The following is a 23052-nucleotide window of genomic DNA, read 5'->3' on the forward strand; positions in this document are numbered from 1 at the left end:
ACGTAATTTGTTTTCTTTGTGTGAGCTATGTAACAAGACCACAGCAGCAGCCACAGACAAAGTCTGAGAACCTTTGCTAAGAAACAAAAAATAAATGCCTGCATTAATGGGAAATCTTATGAAATGCATTCCTTGTTCCAAAACTGTACACTTTTGTTAAGGTGGGCTCGGTTAGGTTACATTTTTGGATATGAGGAACAATGCATGAAAGTTTAGATGGTTTAACATAGGCTCAATGCACAAAAAGCCTGCTTAGCACACACCACGAAAGTGGCCATGGCCATGGCCATGGCCCGCAGTTGCGGCATCTGCTACTCAGCTCATGGAAAGGCCCGGATCGGAATACCTTGCACAGCGAGGACATTGCATAGGAGATACAAAAACTGGTAGTGATTACACATGATGCAACTTATAATGCCCAGAACACTTTGCTGCATTAAAGGGAGACAAACTCACACAGTAAATCAGTTTCAACTGATCAAATAGTGTTTGAAAACCATATCTTTGTTGATTTCGTGTTATAAGACATTGATGAGGTTGATCACTGATTAGAAAATGAAGGTAAAGGCTTTTTTTTTTTTATCTTTGCGCAATAACACCAGCGCTGGTACTTCAGTGTGATTTCATGGATCTCAATGTACTTTATCATATGCGGACTGTTGCAGCTCGGTAAAAGTTCCTCGAAATTGCGAAGCTCAGTCTTTGGAGCCTTTAGAACACAATGTAGTATGTATTTATAAACAAAACTTTACCTAGGCCCAAGCAAACACTGTCAAAATCTATGATGTCACAGTGAGCTGGTACGGAAACTTCAAGGCGGCGATGCCACCTGTGTTTTATTTTTGCACGCTTTCTGGCTTACCAACCATCTTGTCAGGATAAAAGTGGCTTTATTTGGTATTATATAAGGGTAATTTACTGATACACTAAAATTATCTTTCTTTTTAGTGTCCCTTTAACATGAAGGCACTGAATTTTTTTGCCAGGCAAGGAGAAATTGTGGCTTTCGTTAAATTTAAGCTAACTAAAATATGAGGTGCTACATGCCTGATTATGACACATGCCTGATTAATTATAACTACCTGGGGATTTTTGAATTCTGTGATTTTATGTGCCAAAACCACAAATTGATTATGAGGCATGCCATAGTGGGGGGTTCCAGAATAATTTTGACCACCAGAGGATCTTTAACATGGCCCCGCTGCACAGGACATGGCGGTTTCTGCATATTGCCCCCATCGAAATGCGGCCGCGACAGCCGGGATTCGATCCCATGTCCTTGTGCTTAGCAGCGCAACACTGTAGCCGCTAAGCCAGTGCGGCGGGTCCCTGAGGATCTTCAACATGTACCCATTGCACAGCACCATGGGCATTTATACATTTCACCCCCATTGAAATGTGGCCGCCACTCCACAGCTGGCATTTGATCCTGCGACCTCGTGCTTTGCAACGCAACATCGTAGCTGCTAAGCCACCACAGCGGGTCCCTGGGCATCTTCAACGTGCACCCAACGCACAGTACAATGGCGTCACACATCTCGCCCCCATCGGAATGTGGCCGCCGTGAATGGCAATTGATCCCGCAACCTCGTGCTTAGCAGCACAATGTCATGGCCACTAAGCCATAATGTTGCATTTCCGCTTTTGTGACGGCACACAGGTTTGCACAGTGCCAAAAAGCAACGATTCCTCAATTTCTGAAGAGTGCATAATATTTCTTATCCTGCAAATTAAATAAACCTATCTTTTTACAGCTGCCTTTTGGTTGTAATGCTGTTTCATTTTTTTTTGGCATGGATATTTGGTTACACCAGTAAGAGTGAGTTTTGCGGATCACTTTTGTTAAGCGCAACTTCTGATAATGCAATCAAATTTGAATTAATGAAATTAAAATCTGGTGTTTTACATGCGGAAACCCTGATTTGATTATGAGGCACACTGTAGTGGAGCAGTCTGTATTGATTCTGACAATGCAAGATTTTTTTAATGTGCTCCAAATGCACGTACCATGGACATTTTTATATTTCACCCCAATTGAAATACGGCCGCGGCGGGTCGGGTTTGATCATGCGACCTCATGCTTGGCAGTGCAATGCCAAAGCCACTAAGCCACCATGGCAGGTAAACAAATTTTTACAGCCCCTTTGGGTTCGCTTAAACGGGAGTCTATAGTACTGAAAGTGAAATGCGAGTGTCACCAAGTTTGTATATTTAAGCAATCCTTCCGTAAAAGGCTCATGCTTAATAAGACCTATATCACATTTCTTATTTATAGGACTAATAAATTATTCTCACTATTTTTTTTTTGGTGCTTTCAATAAGAGCATTTGAACAGGGTTAGACATGTTGCATGTACTGCATTCAGGACACATACATGTTGTGAAGTCTCATGTGGCAATTTGAACAAATGTATTTGAAGTTCAGGTGTTTTTGAAGGGGCATATATATCTAAATGGAATGATTACAGAATGATACAACTGAGACTTTTGAATGCGTTGCATGTGCATGATCAACCATGACACAGCATTGCAGGATCCAGTTTAATAGGTGTGCTTAGTATCTCCACTCCACGCTCAAAAATGATAAGGCTATTATTGCATAACAACTGTACATGTCGAGACCGTTCACAGTTATGAAAGTTGGATCCCAGAACATGGTGCTAAGCGGTATTTTTACTATACAGCCACTTTAGCGCGGGTTATATCACAAGTTGAATGCTTGTGAGCTTATTGCGTTTCCTTGACGCCATATCTGCCGACAATCGTCGGGTACGGCGTTATCGGTTCCAACGCTACTTGTACCTTCAAGGCGCAAACCTAAGGCACAGAGGTTTTTAACCTTGGTTCAGTCAATTATGCGCGAGCTTCACCTCGCCCGGCCATTGATAAGTAATAGACCTAACAGCACATGACTACCAGGCAATATACCGTTATGCCGTGCTGGTACTCGAGGTCTATGGTAAATTGTTGTCGAACGTTAACGGCAATAATTCTCGACCGATGCTGAGGCACAATCGCACTGGTTGCTAGGCACGACCGCAAGCGCGAACGCTAGCGAGCACAGGGAGGACGTACGCTTCAATGCGAATACACCACTGGTACTTGCGTCAAATGAACTAATATGCAAAGGCGTTCCTGCCCACGAAATGCGTTTCACAAGACGTCTCACGAAGTCCATGTGTGATGTGACTAGCACGGTCTAGATAAGAACAGGTGGAAGACTGAATTAACTGACTTGGAGTTGTCTTGGCCTCCGGATGCTCGTCCTGTCTCCCTGTCTCGGCGCTTGTTTGGATTCATAGGTCCCCAGTTTGCAGTCGCTTCCTTTCAATTCATCAAGCCTGGTCCTTTTCAGAGCATCTGATCGACAAGCTTTGAATAACAACTGGAGGTTTCCTTTCTTTTAATGACAGCGGTGCCTGATCAAGGGACGTTGCACGGCTGCTATTTGCTGCGCGAAAATAAAAAAAACGAATGAACCGCAAGCAACGGCTGATGGCGCAGTTGCGTAACCATTGCACACAACCACAACACGCGTCTCATGATGCTGTCAGTGATGCGGTAATATATTAAGGCCGCAAAATAATATTACATAATGTACACATTAAGTGTAATGTTAATTCATTGACTCCAGCAAATAACCTGCTTACTTGCGAAGTCATGCATATTTTTTTCAGTTTTTTTTTTGTGTGCGAAAGTGTGGTCTGTGGAGAATGTGCTATTTCACCATAGAGAAATCTCTTTCTCTATGACAACGTTACAGTGTACTAGAATACTTTAACAACGTTGTCTATGATTACACTGCATGTATACGTTTTCTCGGCCATTTGCGTTATTTCTTTCAGTGCGCTCGCAGCCGTTGTCGACTGAAGTTATTATATGATAGTTCAACTTTATCTTAACTAAAGACTGATGAGATGGATAATGATCAGTCTTAATGTAGTGTTCTTTTGGAGTTTTCTGCCACACGCAGTCGTAAGGTAAGCTTTGCTGAATGCGGTTAGTTACGTCTTTAAAGAATACACTTTGTTTACTAGGAAGGCACGCTTATAAATAGTGGCATCAACCAAGATTTGTTGATCGGGTTTATTTACTGAGTATCTTTACGACTTTGCGAACTACTGCTGGCGGCGTAGCACGAGCACTATCGTATCGAAGGTTAGCCGCTACGTGCTTCGAAGCACGTTTCGCACTTGAGCTTTGTGGGTGTGCAGCAGTTTGTTGCGAGTGACTAACGTCCTTAACTCGCCCTCATCGTTCATTTTTTTTGTTGTTGTTGTTGTTGTAGAACACGATAGCAAGTTCCTTTGGTGTCGACGAGTCACCGACGTCAAATTTTTTGCTATCGGAAAAAAAAAATCGGATCACTTCACCCGACGCTACGTTGCGAAGATCCACTCTTCCGCATATCTTGTAGCCGTTGGTTTTGCAGATCCGCACATACTGCCTCTACGGTTCGTTGCATTTGTAGCGTGCGATTTAGTGATTGTGTAATCTAGAGCTGCTGTTTGGAGGTAAATTTTAAGTGTGGACAGGGGTGTGCGGTCGTTCTCACCTGCTTCTTCTACCTGCTCACCTGTTTTCAGTCTCTGACATGACTAGCACAAGCCGCTTCGATGCCGTTTACCGGACAGCCTTATTATCGAAATACTTCGTCAAAGGTTGGGGTAAGCCAGACAATCTTAAAAGGTAAGGACCGTGGATCACTTTGACTTTTTGTTAACGCCCCAAAACCTGCAATGTATGATGGTTACGGTTAGCCGCGTGCTGCTGTCTTTCCTTTCTATGGCCAATTAAAGTACAGAGTAGTCTTAGAAAACTTCTGGGCACAGCGGGGCTAATTTTAGCCAGTCATATGGGTGCTTGCGCAAGTTTTTCCCAGATAATCACACACACACACACGCACATATATATGTATTTTTTGCCAGGTTATTCGACTTTAAGAAGAAGATGACGGCTCGTGAAACATGCAGCCAACTTGTACCTCATGATTACCCTGTCATGATCGACAAGGTGTGTATGGAATTCTCTTATTGCCTCATAGCATGCTGCAATGTCGTACTTCATCACCATACGGCTGTGTTACGAAATTCATGGGTTTCAGTTTATGTATGCTTTTGTTCTGGATAGTTTGATAGTTGTAGCTAGTGAGAATGCAGGAGGTTCTGGTAACTCTAATTGGGTATTACGCTTTGAGTGAATAACAACCATCGGTTACAGCTTGCATTTCAGCATGCCTGCAAAAATTTGTGGTTAGAACAACAAATTTTTGTTCACCATTGCAAGTGTTTTACTCTGCTTGGCTATAGGGCTGCATTTTCTCTGACTAGTTGGATCTATTCTGCACTTGTGTAGATTGAAGACCACTCAAATTACCGCATCTTAGAGGGCCACCTTGTTAGTCCTTTAGTTCAATACCTGCCTGAGTGTGTGCCAAAGGAATCGCATAAAGCTTGGTAAGTTGTGGCACACCTACTTCCTTCGGCATTTTAGTTCCTTACTCTGACTTAGCGACGCTGAAGGTACCTCATTTTGACCAGGTTCCAAGTCCTCTTGCCAAAAAGATGGGTAACTGACCCACTGAGACCTGTTTGCATACACCTTGCTGGAACAGGCGACCACGTGAGTGACATATGTGATCTTTAAAAGAAGCAGCCACTCATATTGACTGAGCAGTGCAAAAGAAAGTTGCAAGAGAATGCACAGAGCGACCCTTATCCTTTAGTGATTTCTTGCCTACTTTTGTAAGCCTTTTGTGACGCATCCTTTTGTTTTGCAAATGTAAAATTTAGCACAGAGACTTTTCTGTATTTACATTGTCAAAATCTAGGCTTCTTATGGAGCCTGAAATTACGTTGCAGTTGGCCTTAGGTTAAAAGTATTTTCTGGCCTAAACTGTTCAACTTCTGTTCAATGATCAAATGCTCCATTAACAAGACGTAAAGCTTTCCATTTGCGAAGGAGTTGTGTTTAAATATTTCTTGTTCCTCACACGGTGACATGAAGATGCAGTTTCACTCTATGCATTTACTGGTTGCTATCAGTGCATAAGAGTTAAGCTTTGTCCTTTTACAAGTCCACCAAAGTTGTAAATTACATTGGCCTTGTTCAGATAGTTGGCACTTGAGAGCCAGTTTTGAGAGGCTACGTAGCAAGCTTAATTATAAAGGCTCGGTTTACCGGACTTTGCATGCTGAGGTGGTAGCATCACACGGGCAGGATTGATAATATCTTTTTGAAATGTAAATGCCAACTGTAACTAAATTTAATGTTGGCTAAATAAATGAGTGGTATAGTATACTATTGAAGCAATCAGCAAAAATTTAGGTTTCATAATGGTAAAATGCATGCACCTTGTGGCTAGTGGGTAGACCATGACCATCAAGATTTATGGCATGCCGTGGGCATCACCCAATCTCCTAGTTCATGCTGAGGAGTCACGCTTATTCTGAATGTTCCTGATTCTGGATCATTCCCAACAAGCTGCTATGCCAGTGTCTTTTTTAGTTTTGGAATGAAAAATGTGTTTTTTCAAGCCATTCATGACATATTCACACATATTTAAATCATAAAATTTTGGGCAGAGGCTGCTCCATTACTAAAGCTTCTCAAACTAGACTTTTTGCATAATGCAAAATTTTTTTTCAGTAAACCTTTAAAGACACAAGACTGTGTGTTGCAAAGACTGTGCTGGTCATTGCTTTTATCACTTTTGTGCTAGAGGTTAGGTGTGTGGTGGCTAATATTTCTGTAAACTCTTTCCTCCCTACAGTATTTCTGGAGAAGAAGAGCTTTAACATGCAGGCCTCTGCTAAAGGAAAATGGTATTGCTTCTATAATACTGGAAAACCCTTTTTATATCCTTTTTTTGGGTTGCATTGGTATCTTGCAAAACTACAGCACTAAAACCTTGTTGATACATTCTCCTGTGATGTAATTTCCAAGTTTATATACATTTACTGTGGACAACATTTAAAGGCTTCATGCGTATCACAAATTAGTTTGCTTTTCTTTCCATTTATCACATTTGCTTTTCAAAAGACAATGTGTCATTTTATAGAATACTTTATCTAAAAGATCTAGCAGCATTACCTGTTATTCCATAAGCGATAACATAAGAAGCATGTTTTCCATGCCCTTAAAAGAAAAACTAGAATTTTGAGACAATTTGTCTGTTGTGCTTCATGCATGCCTACTTTCCACATGGCAACACGCTGCAAGAGAAACACTTATCAACTGGTGTCGGGGAGGATGCAACTAGGTCTAACAGGAGTGTCAAGTTTATCAGCGATTGGCTAGAATACATTTTTTAGCCTTTGTAGCTAAATTGAGTGTAGCTTATCACCAGCAATATAAGTAGTACAACCGTATTGCCTCCTGTATATTACTATGTCTAGGGGCGCCCAGTGACTTAAACGTGTGAGAGCCACTGCTGCGCCAGCACGTTTTAGACATTTTTACTTCTGTCGTTGCCAGAGCACTTGTTGCACTCTGTGATCCTCTGTTGTTTTCAGCTGCATTCCCCTCATGGGCACCCATTCTGCTGGCTATCTGTTTTACACATTGGTTTCCCGTGCAGCTCCATTTCTTCCTCATAATCTTAACTAGGATATAACTGGGTGCCCGCATAGGCTTTTCTGATATGGCCATCATCCTACTGCTTCAGTGTTACGATTTGTCAGCATGCAATGTTCCTCCATGGGTTGTTGAGAGAAAAACCTTAACATGTGAAAAATGGTCTAAGAAAACCCAAGGACCAAGTGTGAGTATGTCTCTGTTACTTTGTTAAAATATGCCGCTCTTGTACAGCTTAAAGGGACACTTGGGGCAAGCAGTGAACTGCTTATGCATATGGATCCCTCTTCAGAAATTCTTTCCTCCTACCCTGCCTCTCTCTCTCGTCCTTTTATTTTTTTTTGTGTGTGTGTGTGTGTGTGTGTGGAAAGAAATGTTGCATGTCAGGGAAAACGCTTGAGACATTCTCATTTTCTTTCTTGAGCATTTCTTTGAGTTTTGTGTCCAGAAAATGGTGCCAATGATGGCACTCTGTGGCTTCACTGATCTCATGGTATTTTTCTGTTTTGAGACCTCACTCAAAAAGAGTCCTTCTAGAACATCAACCAGTTTCAGTGTTTGTTGGTTTTCTATTGTAACATAGTAATGTCTTTTACATTTCGTAATTGGCTAGGCTTGGTCGTGCGTTGCTAAAATCTGTGACGTTGAGAGTAACTACCATATTTTTCTGGTCTAAAAGTCAGAGATGCCCTGTAAGCATGTTCTTATGAAAAGTTGATATACAAATCACTCCCATCTATGAGGCATGCCTTCTTTATTTATTTAATCAAGGTGATGAAATGGGCCCATGATGATGAAATGGGCCATGGATGTTTGTGCTTCTATCTTAAAAGATCGTTATTACAGTGCCTTAGCTCAACAGATGCACAATCTACCACCATGATACATCTTCAAGATAGTTGACCTTGCGTGTACTGGGATAGCTGAGCAAAATGTTTGCAGGTGCGCATCATGTTATTCTAAACCCCTTTCCATATTGCAGCTCATGTAAGTTGCCTTGACAGAAACAATCTATACACTGAAAAATGTTTTGGACACATCTTTTGCTTTGATATTCTGGTTTACCAGACTTCAGTAGTCTTGTTTGCTATGCCAAATGTGCAATCTACTAATCTAGTTTAACTTGAGGTTTTTTTCTTCTGCCCCTTTAAGTTCTTTGTGGATAACAGGCCATTTGTGTTCGTTATGTTGCTTGGTTATTGCTAAACAATGGTGGATGGCAACTGAAAGTAGAGGTCAGATATTTTGACATATTATCAAGTGCCTGTTTGTTGCTGTCTTGTAATCTTGACAGACTAGTCGTGAGGTGGCATTACTACGCAAGCTGTCACGCTAAGGCTACCTGACTAATGTCTTGCACAACATTACTTTCTGATTGTCACAAGCAGACTGGTGTAAGGGCACAGGCTGTAATAAAGCAGGTTTCTTTGAGTGCAGGAAAACAATGTTTTGGGACAGACTCTTGGTAGTGTTTGTGATCAGGTTCACATTGGTAACCTTGCGACTATGCTGTAGGTGCCTTAGAGGCAGCAGACATCTCGTACAGTGGTCAACTAAATTGTTTCTTACTAAGTGCTAATTTATAGTGTTTATATATCATGGAGCTTTTCATATAAAGTACTTATTGGCAACCGGTACCGGAGACCTTAGTGTTGTACACAAAAGTGTGCATCCACATATCTTAAAGCATGGCAGCTGCCAGGACACTTAAAACATCTACTGCTTCCTGTCTCATTTTTTTTCAGGGATGCACAGGACAATTCTCGCAATTTACATCTGATAATACCTTTATGCAGCACCATTTTGTTCATTTTTAGTTGGTAAAAAACAGCCTTTCTAATGACATACTGGCTGTCTTCTTTTTTTGTTTTTTTGTTTTTAAAGAGATCATCTGACAATTTTTTTAAGTGCAGTGTTGCATATAAAATGCATTAATGTATTTCAGGCGGTCAAATTTGCACTGTGTGTCTGACATCTTCGTCATGGGTGGCTGCCTTGTGCTCGAGTCAATGGCCCTGCTTCACTGGTGTGAACGGGAGGGCTTTGGGCCGCTTGGCATCACAGGCATTTCTATGGGTGGCCATGTGAGTCTTGCTGCCATTGTGTCTGCCATTTTATTTCAGAAGCTAGCTGCTGCACTACCTGTTTGTTTGTTTGTTTGTGTCAGTCCAAATGCAAAGTTTGCCTAAAGTTAAGCTTGGACTTGAGCTTAACTTAGGGATAACTTGGTGTTCTGCTGCTGGGCACAATCAAATTTTGACAAGTGTGTAGTTGCATTCTATTAAGAGCGGAGTGTCGCAGTGCTTGCATACTAATTTTTGGGTGGATGTTATTGAGCCCCAGTTAGTCACAATCAGTCTGTCAATCAGTCAGTTTCAAAGCCTCACTTATGTGGCATATAAAAGTGAACAAAGTGCCATCGAAAGTGGTTAACTGTTGTGTTTCTTTATTAGCACATTCCCTTTTAACCTCTATACTTTGTTTAACATGAAAAATGGCAAGCTGAAACTGTGCTCTGTGTTTTACATATGGGATGCACTTGCAAATGTTTAGGAAAGGAAGGGACCAGAACACCAACTAAAAAGATTTAAAAGCATTTTAATGTTTCGGCTCCCCCATTGGAGCCTTGTTCACAACATTGTTAACAAGGCTCCCATCGTGAAACCAAAACTCTTAAATCTCGGTCTGTGTCCTGGCCCCTTTGCTTTTACTATTTTACTGTGTATCATTCCGACCAGGTGGGCTTCCATCACATATGCAACTTGCAAATGTTTGTAAAGGCAATTGGTAAAGGTGAAGAATGTCTACCTCATGCTAGGCCATTGCTGATTGTCCGACTTTGAAAATAAGTGGGTTCCACTGTTTTGTCTTAATGCAAGGTAAAGTGTATGGCACACAGCTTTCAGTAGTAGTGGAGTGCATACCTGCCAGATTTTACGTTTTTATAATCAAAATGCTCGATTTTTAGCACTTAGGTTTGCAATTGTCATATTAATACAAATATGTATTCTAACTTTTTCATTTGCGTATAGATTAGGGCCACAATAAACTTAAAAAGGAAAGACAAATATACAGTCACCAACCGATAAATTGAACGGCCACAGTCCGGATATGCTAAATAATTCGGACAGCTTCGCGGCACCGCCAGTAGTCCTATGTACTTAATGTATAAAGAAGACCAATATTTCGAACAACAGCCATCTCTACATTCAATTACTGTCCAGACTTCGTCTGTGGCTGTAGCATACGTCGGCTCTGCTACCATTATCTCCTGGCAACCTCGACAAGACATAAAGTATGGGTTCAGACAATACACGCTATACAGTAATCCCAGAGGCCTTGCGTTATTCACAGCACTGCTCCTCAGATATTTAACTGCAAATGCCAATCTTGGAGGCTTTGCCTGAATTATGAGTTCGCATCAACATCACAATCATCACATCCATTTCGGCACCACCAAGCATGGCCTGCTCTTGTTTATTGAATTGGCCTTCCCAACAGCATTCCACCATCCTGTGCTTGTTGTTTAGTATGCATTCCAGAGAGTGTTTTGCTGGCTCCAAGAAGTCTCTCTCGTGAAGTTATCGACAGTGCGCGTCAAATGGCACCAACGGTGCCCTCGCAGTCCGACTCCACAACTGAAGAGCCTGGACTGCCGCCTACCACAACGAGCTTAAATGCGGACATCATTGCTGACCTGCTAGGCTGCAGTGTGCCGATTCCTGCCACTGTTATATTTGAAGACTTTGCAAGCTTCGACAGCGCGGTGTTGTGTACTGAACTGAACGATGGTGAAACAATGGAGCTAGTTCTCCCACCTTCAAGCAGCAATTTTAACGTGGATGATGAGGATATGCCGTGTGCCTCGGAGCCTTCACATGCGGATCTGGCTCGAGCCTTTGCAGTCCTTGCATCGGCTTGCAGAGACAACACAACACTGACAGAAGTACAGCTGGACTTGGCTGCACGTAAGCAGAAGTGCGTGCAACAATGAATCGATCACTTCTTTCTTGCACAGCGGCCTTAAAATGTAAATAAAATACAGTAAAAGCTTGTTCACAACTCATTAATCCAAGATTTTGGATAATTCAAACTAGCCGCTGTGGTCCGTCCAGCAATGTATTTAAAGCAATATGCAACACATCCCACTAATTCACAATGATATCCACACCGCCACCAATAATTTGAACTCCACGCTATCGTGGATGGAGAGACTACTAGTGTGCGGGAGAAGGTTGGCGACGCTGGCGTTGCCATGCGGTCCATGTGGCTTTGATTTTTCCATCCGTGGCCCTTTCTCTAAGCCTGACTGGAGAGAGACGCATTTGTGCATGGCCATGGCATGGCCAACGCCTCTGTTACAGGTCGCTTCTCACCCGTGAGTTTCTGTATAAAGCTCAAATGCCATAAAATTGTCACCATGCATTGTATGCTGTATGTGCAAGAGGAAGTGTGCGAGGGTAAACCAATGAAAATGACTCAATCTCGCATGTGCGAGCGAGGAAATCAGGGAGGATGCATGCTCTCTCTCTTGTCGCTCGTGAGACACCGGGGTGAGGCGAGGGGGGGGGGGATCTTCGGCAGCTGCTGCTTACTGCGCGGCCATGCGGGCGCTGTATCTTGAAAGCTATGTGCAACTTGGCCAAAGTGCGTGCCCGCATGGGCCTCATCTTCAAAGCAATCTGCGATGTTTGCAGAATGCACATAGTGTCGGTGTAGCTTCGTATGCGATGCACTTTCTATGTTTCATTCGCATTGAAACAAGAGCTGTACGAAGGCCAATTCGCTCGCTGCTACTGCCGCAATTCCTCACTCCAGTGTTTTTCAGCGAGTTTCCGCGGTCATCGAGCAAGATGTGTTCATCTTTACCTGTGCATGCATGACACCGTGCTTGTTAATTTATTTAGTAAGCGAATGTTTACAAGTTTATACGGCCGATAAAACTACTATCCTTACTTCGTGCAGCTGTCTACTAATTTGCTATCGCAATTGATGCTTCGCCTTGCGGGCGAAACCGTTTTTTTTTTCTTCACACCAGTTGGCATGACTTGAGCGCGGATGGGGCAAGAGCCATCTTGACGTCAAGCACGTCGAACCGCGTTCGCAGCATCCGGTTATGTTGGCTGCACCAGTGATTCAAAGTATAGATGATGTTGTTCACGCCAACATGCCAAACTGTGTGTGCGCGCGCATGCTCACGCCTAGTGGACTTATACATGCCTTAACCGAGCAAATTTTTCTCTGACTTTCATTAGTTAGAATTTTCGTAGCATCCCCGCATAATTCGAATTAACGAGCTTTTACTGTAATATTTTTTTACGTTTATTTTTTCGAACATTTAATATAGTTCACACTTATTTACATTCCCCATGGAGTCTGTATTATCGGTCATCGAGTGTAGTAGTCATTGAGTGATTACTTATGGCCCAATGTTTCAGACCCATTGATTACGCATGCATACCCGTGCCGCAGAGACATGAACTGATAGACGCAATGTATAGAACCAATATAACTTTATTATTTCCTAATGAATGTTAATATTTTTCACTTTGAATTGTAGGAATTTTCAAATTCTAAGGTTTGCAGGTCTGGGGGTAGGTTGGCAATCTAGCAGGTCAAGCACTTACTACTGGAGCCAGCAGAAAAGTTCTGCCAAAAGTGTCTGTGGTAGTCTGAATTGCCAAAATTTAGCTTGGGAAAGTTAGCCACACTGCATAAAGTAGTGAGCATGTATGCACAATTACCTAGCTTAATCGTGTGGCTTCTTTTGTGTGTGTACGTGTGTGTGTGTGTCTGAGAGAGAGAGGACAGCTTGCATAGGGGCTTGGCATGTTGTGATTATTAGTTGTACATTTTCACAGATGGCATCCCTTGCTGGGGCTAATTGGTACAAACCCATAGGCATCATTCCCTGCCTTAGTTGGACAACAGCATCGTGTGTTTTTACGCAGGTAAGCCAACAGTTTTTTTTTTTAATTTATATTAGTTAGCACAACCTTCTGTAGTGCAAACAGGGCAAGATATGAAGAATGAATTACATGTACGAATGCTAAGTTCCCGTGTTTATTTGCTATGCATATGCATATATAAATGCGAACGATACGGAACTATACATCTTACTTGATTGTATGACTAACACCGCACTCTCAAACTTTTGTAGTTTGTCTCGTTCATATATGGCAACTAAGCACTCGCCAAAGTTCTTGTTGCTGTATGACTTCTTTGAGCCAGCAGTCAAACACTTGCTCGAATTCGGATTCATCGGATTCGACGTGCAATGAAAGTGCAGTAAGCCCTCGTTAACTCACTCTGATATCTTGAAATATCGGTTCAGCCGAAATTTTGTTTTGGCCATGGTGTTGACCTATGTTTTTCACATTTGGTGTCAAACTATTTCTGCGCCAGACTCCGGCTATCTCGAAATCTTGACTTCAGAAAATATCGAGGAAAGGCAACAGGGCATCGTCGGCAGCATCACTTGCACTCGCTTCTACCCCGTGGCAGCTCACTAGCTGGGCCAAATGCCGCACCGGGCTGTACTCCTCACTTATCTTTCCCTCTTCTTTCTGTCTATCACCGCTTGCGTGCACTTGCTCTGCTGCTCGCTGACACTTTGTTGTAGCTTCACCCAGTGGCAAAAGCTTTTTTTTTCCTCTCATTTAGGACACTGTAAGTGACACATCAGTGTGGTCACTGTGTATTAATCGTGACATTGGGCAAGATGACCGGCACTTTTGAGCATGCAGGATCAGCCCATGTGCTGTGCCTAAAGGAAGCCAGCACGCTAGCTGACAGCATTTCAGTGAGATAGCAGCTCGATAAGGACTCTCGCGCTACAGCAAGGCGATAATGCCGCATCACTTCTGAGCACACGTTAAAGGTGTGACAACTAGAGACTGCGCCAGTGATTCGCAGTTTTGGTTTTCTAAGTGAAATTGTCCAGCATACATCACGATGCAGAAAGTATCAGCGTCGCATTTTGGATGTCTGGAAATGGTTATCCTCGAATTACTGGCTTTAAATATTGCATTAGAATCAATTGTATTGACCCTGTGCCAAGCATATTGTCTTGGCCCAGTGCCAGTGATGATGTTGCCCATGGATGCCGATGTGTCCAGTGCCGATGCACGAACACTGACCGAACATATTACGGGCGATATTTAAGAAATGCTCCATCTGGTGTATATATGGCCAGAGGGCTTCTATTGATTTATTTATGTAGAAACTCTGCTCATCCCTCTCGATTTTTTTTTTCCCCCAGTTCTTACAGATTTGAGTTAAGGGGGGTTACTGTAGTCTACAATGTATACACAGATCTTTCCCCACAACTTTGTGTAAATGGACAGTACAGAAAACTTCTAGCAGTACTTTGGTAAGTAAAGCTGCAGTGTGCCTAACAAGGTAGTGCCATTTCACTGCAGGGTGTCATGAGTGGTGCAATTCCATGGGAGCTCCTACAGAGCCAGTACTTTTCGGACCACGTTTTCCGAGAAGAGATTGAACAACTCATCCACACTCCCGAGCAGGTGAGAATGGAATGGGCTCCTCAAGATCACCTCCATTCACTAATGCTAATTACACTTGCACATGGCTGTTCTTACACTATGTCCATGTAGGACAAGTGCTGGCACCCATCAAGCTTCTGCCAGACAGCCTTGTGTAATGTGTGCAGCCCAGTACTTCGTTTGACTTTGAGACCCCTGCTTTACATGAAACTAGGGTTGTTCATATACAGATAGAATAATCATGGCGATTGGATTTGGGAAACAACTATTGAAATTGTCAAATATTCATTTCCGTTTGAATATTATAAATAAGAACACTTAATATATCTTGAGGGGGAGAGACCAGTGTAGAAGAGCTTTGGTTGGTGCAAAAATGCACCAGTGCCAATGTGATTGCTCAGTCATTCAATAAGATACTTTGCTTGTAGGCAGTCTATGCATAAATTTCTTGTCTCAATTTAGGCAAAGGAAATTAAAGAGGTCCCGAACCACATTTTATCGAAGTTGAGGAATGCATTTGTTGTTGAAACGGACTTTTTATAAGTTGGTTCGACTGTAGCAGTTTCTCATTTACATGCCTCTCAGCTGACTTGTCTAAACCGCGTCATGTCCAAGTCATCGCACGTCAAATTAATACAAGTATTCATCTCTTTGAACTGACTCAAACTTCAGAATTCCAATATTCGACCACCCCTAGATAATACACAAGCTGCGGGGCAATAATACAGTAGACTTCATTAACTAGATACCCACCTAAGTCCCAGCCGGCACCCATGCATTTCCAGAGGCCCAAACTTTCATTATTTAGATCCTGAAATTAGCCTTTGCCAGATAATTCGTACTTGACGTTGAATGGCTGTTTGCACTTCTTTCATGTATAATAGGAACATTCTGCATGTTTTGTGCAAGAAGGGTGCATTGTAGGGCAACATATCTGTTCAATGCAGTCAGCACATTTCATTAGTAAACAATGGGCCTGAACCCAACACTGTGAAGTGTCGTAACATATATTTGAATATGTGCTGCCAACCACCTATCCACAGCAACGCAATCACAGTGCTGCCTTCTGGAACTCAGTCTTGTGGCCAATATTTGATTCCAAGGCTCATCATACGTGGTGACAAACACTAAGAATTCAGTACAAACTCGACCCGCTAAATCACACTGCGCTGCTGCTCTTGTGCTTCCATACTCTGAAACATAGTTCTTGAGAGATACTAATAGTCAGAGAAGTTAGCCTCTGCTGTTACATCACAGGAATGAGGTAACAGGGTTGGCTGGTGCATTTATTATACAAATTCTCAGAGTTCAACAGGCAGTGTATTTATAGTTAATATTTTAGATTATCACCGACCATAGGCTCATTCCTCTGTCTTTCCAGAATGCAGCATTCAAGGCTGGCCAGAAGTTTGCTCGTGACTTCTCATACACCATGGAGAGCTACAACGACGTCTCACTAGCGCTGCAGTCGAGCCCTGACGTGCGCCCAGCGGAAGCGCTTAATTTCATGCGAGGCATCATGGACGAGTGCACGCATCTGGAGAACTTTTCACGACCTGTAGATCCCAGCCTGGCTGTATGTGTGACAGCCACCAGGGATGCATATGTGCTTCGTGAAGGGCTGAAACCTCTGCCCGAAATCTGGCCTGGTTGTGAGGTTCGCTTCGTCGACTTTGGCCATGTGGCTGCATTTCTGTTTAGCCAGCACGTTTTCAGGTGAGTTTAGCTGTGCAGTGCCTGAGACTTGTAAAGCCCTGCCTGACTAAGTGTCGAATACATTGAAAAATCAAGAAAATTGATATTCATCACCACCCTGCAATTTTTGTATTGTATTAGTTGAATCTCGAGACTGTCAATGCAGGTATAATGAATTAGTAGAACAACAAAGTAAATGTATAATTTGTTAATCATGCCTTAAAAAGCAAATATTCACTCACAATTCGAGATGTGTATTCTGACAGAAAAAATGTCAAAGCGATAGATACATTCTTTATGCGCATGCGTGTTTCGACCAATGGTTTGGCTTGGCCAGCCAACGTGCCGATCCTGTGACCACACCCATCTGACGGTTGCGTATTAACGAGGGCGCAAAATGCGTTTATAATTTAGGGTTGTTCATGTGTCATGTCTTCGCATGGCATGCTGCCAATAGGCCAATAAAATGACGGGAGACTCTTTTTGGCTGACCTGTCACAGATTTTATGCTTGCACTTATTTTGCATAGACCCAGTTGCATTTTTTTTCCTCACTGATATGTGTGCACGCTTCTAATGAATATCTGATATAACAAAGGTATTTTCATGTCGGGTGTGACTTCATTATAATGAGGCTCGACTGTATTGTGTGTTGTGCACTGCAAAGTGGGATGTGGCATTTGGTGCTGTATTTTGTAACTGTTAATTCATTTCCCATTTTTTCACCCTTCACCACTGGCTCAGATGCCTCTGGATCAGTCTTGTCACCACAATCAGCCACTCATCATGGTGGATAAGAACTAAATCAAGAATAAGATTGTTAGAAAATAAGGTGCCTAGTCACTTTACTAAAGTAGACCTTTTGCGTTGACTATTATGCAGCCAGCTTTCTTTCAATCTTTTTTTTAGTGTAGCTTTGTTTTTGTTTTTTCCTTTATTTAGTTACTTAGACTGCGTCTAAACAGGAGCATCAAGCTAAATTCCCTGACAAGGCCTCAACACCCAAAGTTAATACCTTTGTGAATTTTTAGCTGGTTGCCATGCCGCGGACTTTTGTACAATGTTCTCGAGAGATGGCGCATGACAATCTAGCCTTCTTCTTGCAGAAAAGCCATAGTTGACTCTCTGGAGAAGACAAGCGTAAAGTACTACGGACGGTCACTCTTTGAGAGGAAAGAAGATGCTCCCATAGAAACACGTACAACTGCACTGCATGCCGAAGAGACGGATCAAAGGGCCAAAAAGTCTGAAGCCTAGTTTTGATCTCATAGTGGTGCGGCTAGAATAGACCTGCTGTATATTGTGCAATCACGGGGGGGGAGTTTTTATACCGTCTGACAACCACAGCCTTTCACATGATTGTAAACATAAATTGTGTATGAAAAGGCACATTTTTGTTACGATTACACTGAAAAGCCACTCGGCCACCAAGATTTTGCCGCTTGCTTGTTCATTTTGGAGCATTAATGAGCTTATAACAATGATTACCAAAGCTGAATTCGTGTGATGAAGCCAAGAACTTTCGTGCAGTTATTGCAAGCCATTATTTCGTGTTCAAGCTTGATGTTATCTTGTACATAACAGATGTAAATACAATACAGTGCAGTCCACTTACAACGATATCAAGAACGAAAAATTCTATCGTTATAACCAATCATTGCTATATATAGACTGTCATAAAAAAAAAAAAAACTGCCGAACCCGCCTTTGTAGTTCCAAAACCAAATTTGTCATGCAAAACAATAGACTTTGCAGAAAGCAGGCTATGAAAGATAAAACATTTATTTATACCTCTAGACAGCATTAGGCATGCTAAAATAGTCATAAATCTGCTCTTGCTTTCGTGGTAGTTTCAGGTTCACAACTACGGTGTGCATCCTGTCCGGCTGTTACACGAGCTCTGGTGGCAGTAATTTAGAGTGCTTGAAATCAGAAAGACTTGGTCACAACAGTGCATATAACAGTCGAGGATGGGCGATTGGCAATCTCGATGTCACTGCCGCGCTTATCGTCACAACGACGATCACCTTGTCGGAGATCACTTCGCAGGAGGAGTTGCCACTATCAGCCCTCAGAAACTCCTCCAATAAAGCACCACCTGTTTCATAGTAGTGACGGGCTCCCGTGTTGGGGTTTCACCCATGGGGTGGTCTTGCCCTTGATCGGAATGGCCCCTGGTTCCAACCTTGATGATCGCAGCGTTCCCAGTTTTCTTGATCGTCTGTATAATCGATGGCGTGAGCTATTACTTCCAAGTCCTGCAAAATTTGCAGGTTCGTCTCAAGCACCACAGCCTTGCGCTTGTCAGCGCCACCTTCTACTAACTGGGCTGTCCGCTCCTCCATGGTTGCTACCACTTCTGCGGCGCTCAATGAAAGAGAGAGAGAGATTGTAGAAAGGGCGGGCGCCACTTCGCTTTTCTTTCTTCTTCTCTTTGAAACACATGGAGCATGATCGTGGGTGACACAGTGATGATGAAGATTTATTGGCATTCTCTTTGAAACAGGGCGGTGACAAATAGTCAACCTAGCCTGCCTGATTTAATCAGGTATTATACATTCGCACGAAGTGGCTGGCTCTAGTACGCACCCTTGCAAATCTCTTGGTGGCTTTCGCACTTGGCGCGTGGGCGGGTGATGGAATGCGCTACGCAGTAATGGAGGCACAAACTCGCGTAGGCAAATTTTTCACCCCATCTCAACTTCGTTCATTTAAGGAAAACAAAGGAACACAAATCTCAAAATTACTGCATTTGCTGTATTCTAATGTGCCCCCATTTTTCGTGACCAAAAGAAAGAAAGAAGAAAAAAAACGCCCTCGATTGTAACGCGCATCCGTGTACTATGACCTGAAGAAAGAAAAGTCCTTTACAATACCATGCATCTCATTCTTTCTTACAGAAATACAACTTTATCTCATTCGGAAAAAAAAACTAAAATTTACTCTCAGTGCACTAAAGTTGCGATAAATAAAAAAAGTCGCAGTTCCGCCCAAAAGGCAAAGCATCGATTATGATAGCAAATTAGTAGACAACTATACAAAAAGTAAGGATAGTAGTTTTATCGGCCATATAAACTTTTAAACATTCTCTTACTAACTAAATTAACAAGCATGGTGTCACGCGTGCACAAGCGCTTAACATCGACATGTCTCACTCAATGACCGCGGAAACTCTATCAAAACGCCGGAGTTAGGAAGTGCGGTAGCAGGAGTGAGCAAATTGACCTTTGTGTGGCCTCTTGCTTCAACGCAAACTAAGGGACGAGAATATGGTGCGCTGCGCACTGTCTCCATCGCAGATCACTTTCAAAATAGGGGCCGCGCCGTATGTACCAGCTGCTAGAGTCGCTGTATATGCCTCCCGCAAGGACATGGCTCCCTGCTAAAGTTGCTATTCTAGCAGCTGCTGTTGTAGAATGCCTCTCTTGTTTGTGCCAGTCCTGCACGCAAGTTTCAGGAACTTCAAACGCCCGTGATGCGACCAGATTTCCATCCGTCTGCGCACACGTGATCGCTTTCCTTTTAATTGTGGCATCTTGATCAATTCGGCATGTCTTTGCGGTCGGCACATCCATGCTGATAGAGCAAACACAGAAAACTGGAAAGCCGGGAAGACTGATGGTGCAATAAGCTAAGCCAAAGGAGGCATTGCCTTAGCACATGGAGGAAGCTACAGCTGCTACGCTTGAAGTGCGCACGAGGAGCCATTCTGAAATGCCGATGGCGATGTGGTAATGCAGATTTTAGGATTGTACTCGATTCTAATGTACACGCAATTTTTGGACCCGTTTTATTGGAAAAAAAATGCATGTTAGATTCGGGTATATATGGTATTCATGGAAAAGGCCATCCAGAAGTGCAGTGAACAACATACCGTATTTGCTCGCATAATGATCGCACTTCTTTTGTCAACAAAATTTACGCAAATTCAAGGGTGCAATCATTACGCGGGTTAAATTTCCCATGAACAGAAGAAACGTTTTCTTTTTTCATCCCGCATTTGCTGCGGGATGACAAGCAGGCGGCTGCTGCTGTCAGTGCGGGACACCAAAACAGATATGGCAACTGGCAAAGCAAGCCGAGTGCGCCAAGCACGATTATTTTTCTTCTTGTGAGTACATTATGCGCATTGGAACAGTTTCTTCCGTATCAGTAATGAATAATATCATTAATATCGGCAAGTTTGTGACAGTAATATAACGATGTCCACTTTGAGGGGACAGAAACAGATGGGCGCGTTTAGCTGCCAGTGACATAGAAAAGTATGGCGGGCAAGCTGCAGAAACTGCGGCATTTGTCTTCTATCCTAATGCAGCACGTTTCCGCTAAGGGTGGGCGAATATATTAGCTGTGTTACAAGCATCGACGAATGAATAGGGTGCACTTCTAACGTATCAGTGTAAACGTGGCCACTATCGTTGCCGCTCATGATTTGTTGCATACCCACGAGTGCAGACGAGAAGAATCGAAAGGCGCCCTTTATGTTGTTGTTGTTGATCAAAACCATTATGAAGCCTACAAATAAAGCCCAGGCAAGTTTGGTGGTAGCGTTTTTTTTTTTCGTGGAAGTGTGGAAAGTGATGAAAGGAATGAAATTGGGCATCTGCTTAAGAATGTTGGATGCGTGCAGACCGCTTGGTATGGCTTCAAGAGTCGTTTGCATAGCATTCGACAGATGGTAAGCACGATCATCATTAGCTAGACTTGGCACACAACATATCGCTGTGACTAATTCAGGGTGCGATCATTACACGGAAAAGAAAAAAATAAAAGTTTGACGACGAAACTCAGGGGTGCGATCATTAGGTGAGTAAATACGGTATTTTTTTTCTCATAGTCCTAATGCATTAGTTGATGCTCTTTAAAGTAGGCTCATCGTTATAACCACTATATCGTTATATGTGGCATCGTTATAAGTGGACTGCACTAGAATAATGTTGCTGCCAACAAACATATTTGTACATACAATGGAGCAACTGTCTGTTTTTTTTTTTTTGTGCCATCTGTGTTTTTTTATGGAGCTCTGCTTAGTGCATGCCACTTGAGAGCTTGCGAGTATGCTTATACATTTGAAATGCTGTTTTAGCTGCAAGTTAAAATGAACTCGAGTGTACTTGCAACCTGTGCGAGTAGGCCTTTCATTGTTACTGTAGAACTGATGTTTTCAAAAATAAAAGAACTTTGCGTTTTCATTTCAAGAAATGTAGTATTAGTTCTCCATTTCACTCTTTGCACTGTCTTTAACCACGTATACCAAGGCATGTGCAATCCTGCACTCACTGCATTGCTTCACATGAAAAGTGCTCAAGTACTGTAGCTCCTCCTTATAGTTGACATTTGCGAACTTCTTTGGGTAGTGAAATGTTCAATTCTAAGGGCACCTTAAAGGGAGATGTACTAAAGTTAACACGAATAAAAAGAATTAGATTCTGGTAGTTTACATGTCAAAACCACGATCCGATTCTGAGGCACGCTGTAGTGGGAGGCTCTTGCTTAAGTTTGACCACTTGGGGTTCCTTAATGTGCACCTAACTAAGCACACAAGCGTTCTTGCTTTGCACCTCCATTTAAATGCAGCTAACGTGGCCAAGATTGAACTTGCGACCTCCCGCTGTAGTGGGAGGCTCTTGCTTAAGTTTGACCACTTGGGGTTCCTTAATGTGCACCGAACTAAGCACACAAGCGTTCTTGCTTTGCGCCTCCATTTAAATGCAGCTAACGTGGCCAAGATTGAACTTGCAACCTCCAGCTGAGCAGTGCAATGCCATAGTCGCTGATCTACTGCGGCTGGTAGCTAACACAAGTAAACGCTCTAAAGAGACCCTATGGCACCTTTTATGACAAGTCTGGAGTGTGAGTATCAAAAGGCATCTCCTCATTCCAAACGAAGCGTTTTGAATGCATGTCATAGTTGTCGGCAATCAAATACTGCCATGCCCTGGAAGCCTTCCCCACCTCCAACTAGGTACTTAAAACTGTGCCATCGGGCTGACATGGAACAATGCCCACCACGCTCTGGCATGATTTAAATGAGCTTTTGTACTCATTTGGCACGACCCACTGTCCTGCAGCACATCTGGAAGTTTGTAGTAGTGCGGCATGTTGGTATACAGTAGAACGTCGTCAATACAATACCATTTCGCACGACATCCCGCCTCCAACAGTCGCGTTCAAGAACATATAGTGATCGTAGGGTGTTCTGCAGCCTCTAGATGCCTTGTGAACAAGAAAAGGCATGAGGCATGCGCAATATGTAAAGGGCAGTAAGCGTCCACACTT

General features: G+C 42.8%; 2 protein-coding genes and 1 non-coding gene across 6 annotated transcripts in view; 2 read left to right on the top strand and 1 right to left on the bottom strand.

The window, feature by feature from the left end:
- The window catches only part of Ube3a (ubiquitin protein ligase E3A), a 40477-nt gene extending 36997 nt beyond the window's left edge, over nucleotides 1-3480 (bottom strand). The window contains exon 1 of one of the 2 annotated variants that reach the window (XM_065446962.2): nucleotides 3235-3480. In XM_065446962.2, the coding sequence (XP_065303034.1) occupies nucleotides 3235-3299 (65 nt within the window). In that variant the 5' untranslated portion in view covers nucleotides 3300-3480. The remainder of the gene's footprint in view (nucleotides 1-3234) is intronic. The other variant, XM_065446961.2, reaches the window with a different exon arrangement.
- Nucleotides 3481-3719: 239 nt separating this feature from the next.
- Nucleotides 3720-21975, top strand: LOC135914209 (protein ABHD18). 3 transcript variants are annotated; one of them, XM_070535373.1, is made up of 12 exons: nucleotides 3720-3979; nucleotides 4586-4688; nucleotides 4928-5012; nucleotides 5355-5455; nucleotides 5540-5621; nucleotides 6772-6856; nucleotides 7734-7761; nucleotides 9520-9658; nucleotides 13436-13525; nucleotides 14996-15100; nucleotides 16461-16795; nucleotides 17880-21975. In XM_070535373.1, exons 2-12 carry the CDS (start codon nucleotides 4594-4596, stop codon nucleotides 18028-18030), a joined length of 1296 nt encoding a protein of 431 aa, XP_070391474.1. In that variant the 5' UTR covers nucleotides 3720-3979; nucleotides 4586-4593; the 3' UTR covers nucleotides 18031-21975. The 3 variants fall into 3 exon arrangements, with proteins under 3 accessions (XP_070391474.1, XP_070391475.1, XP_070391476.1); XM_070535374.1 differs by lacking the exon at nucleotides 3720-3979 and adding an exon at nucleotides 4292-4513; XM_070535375.1 differs by lacking the exon at nucleotides 3720-3979 and adding an exon at nucleotides 4292-4453.
- Nucleotides 4292-4443, top strand: LOC135914213 (small nucleolar RNA SNORA79). The gene has a single exon (XR_010568251.1). It is a non-coding gene; the product is annotated as a small nucleolar RNA SNORA79 (small nucleolar RNA).
- Nucleotides 21976-23052: the final 1077 nt, after the last annotated feature.

The sequence above is a fragment of the Dermacentor albipictus genome, chromosome 3 (genome assembly GCF_038994185.2).
Source record: "Dermacentor albipictus isolate Rhodes 1998 colony chromosome 3, USDA_Dalb.pri_finalv2, whole genome shotgun sequence".
In the NCBI taxonomy this organism is placed as follows: Eukaryota; Metazoa; Arthropoda; class Arachnida; order Ixodida; family Ixodidae; genus Dermacentor; species Dermacentor albipictus.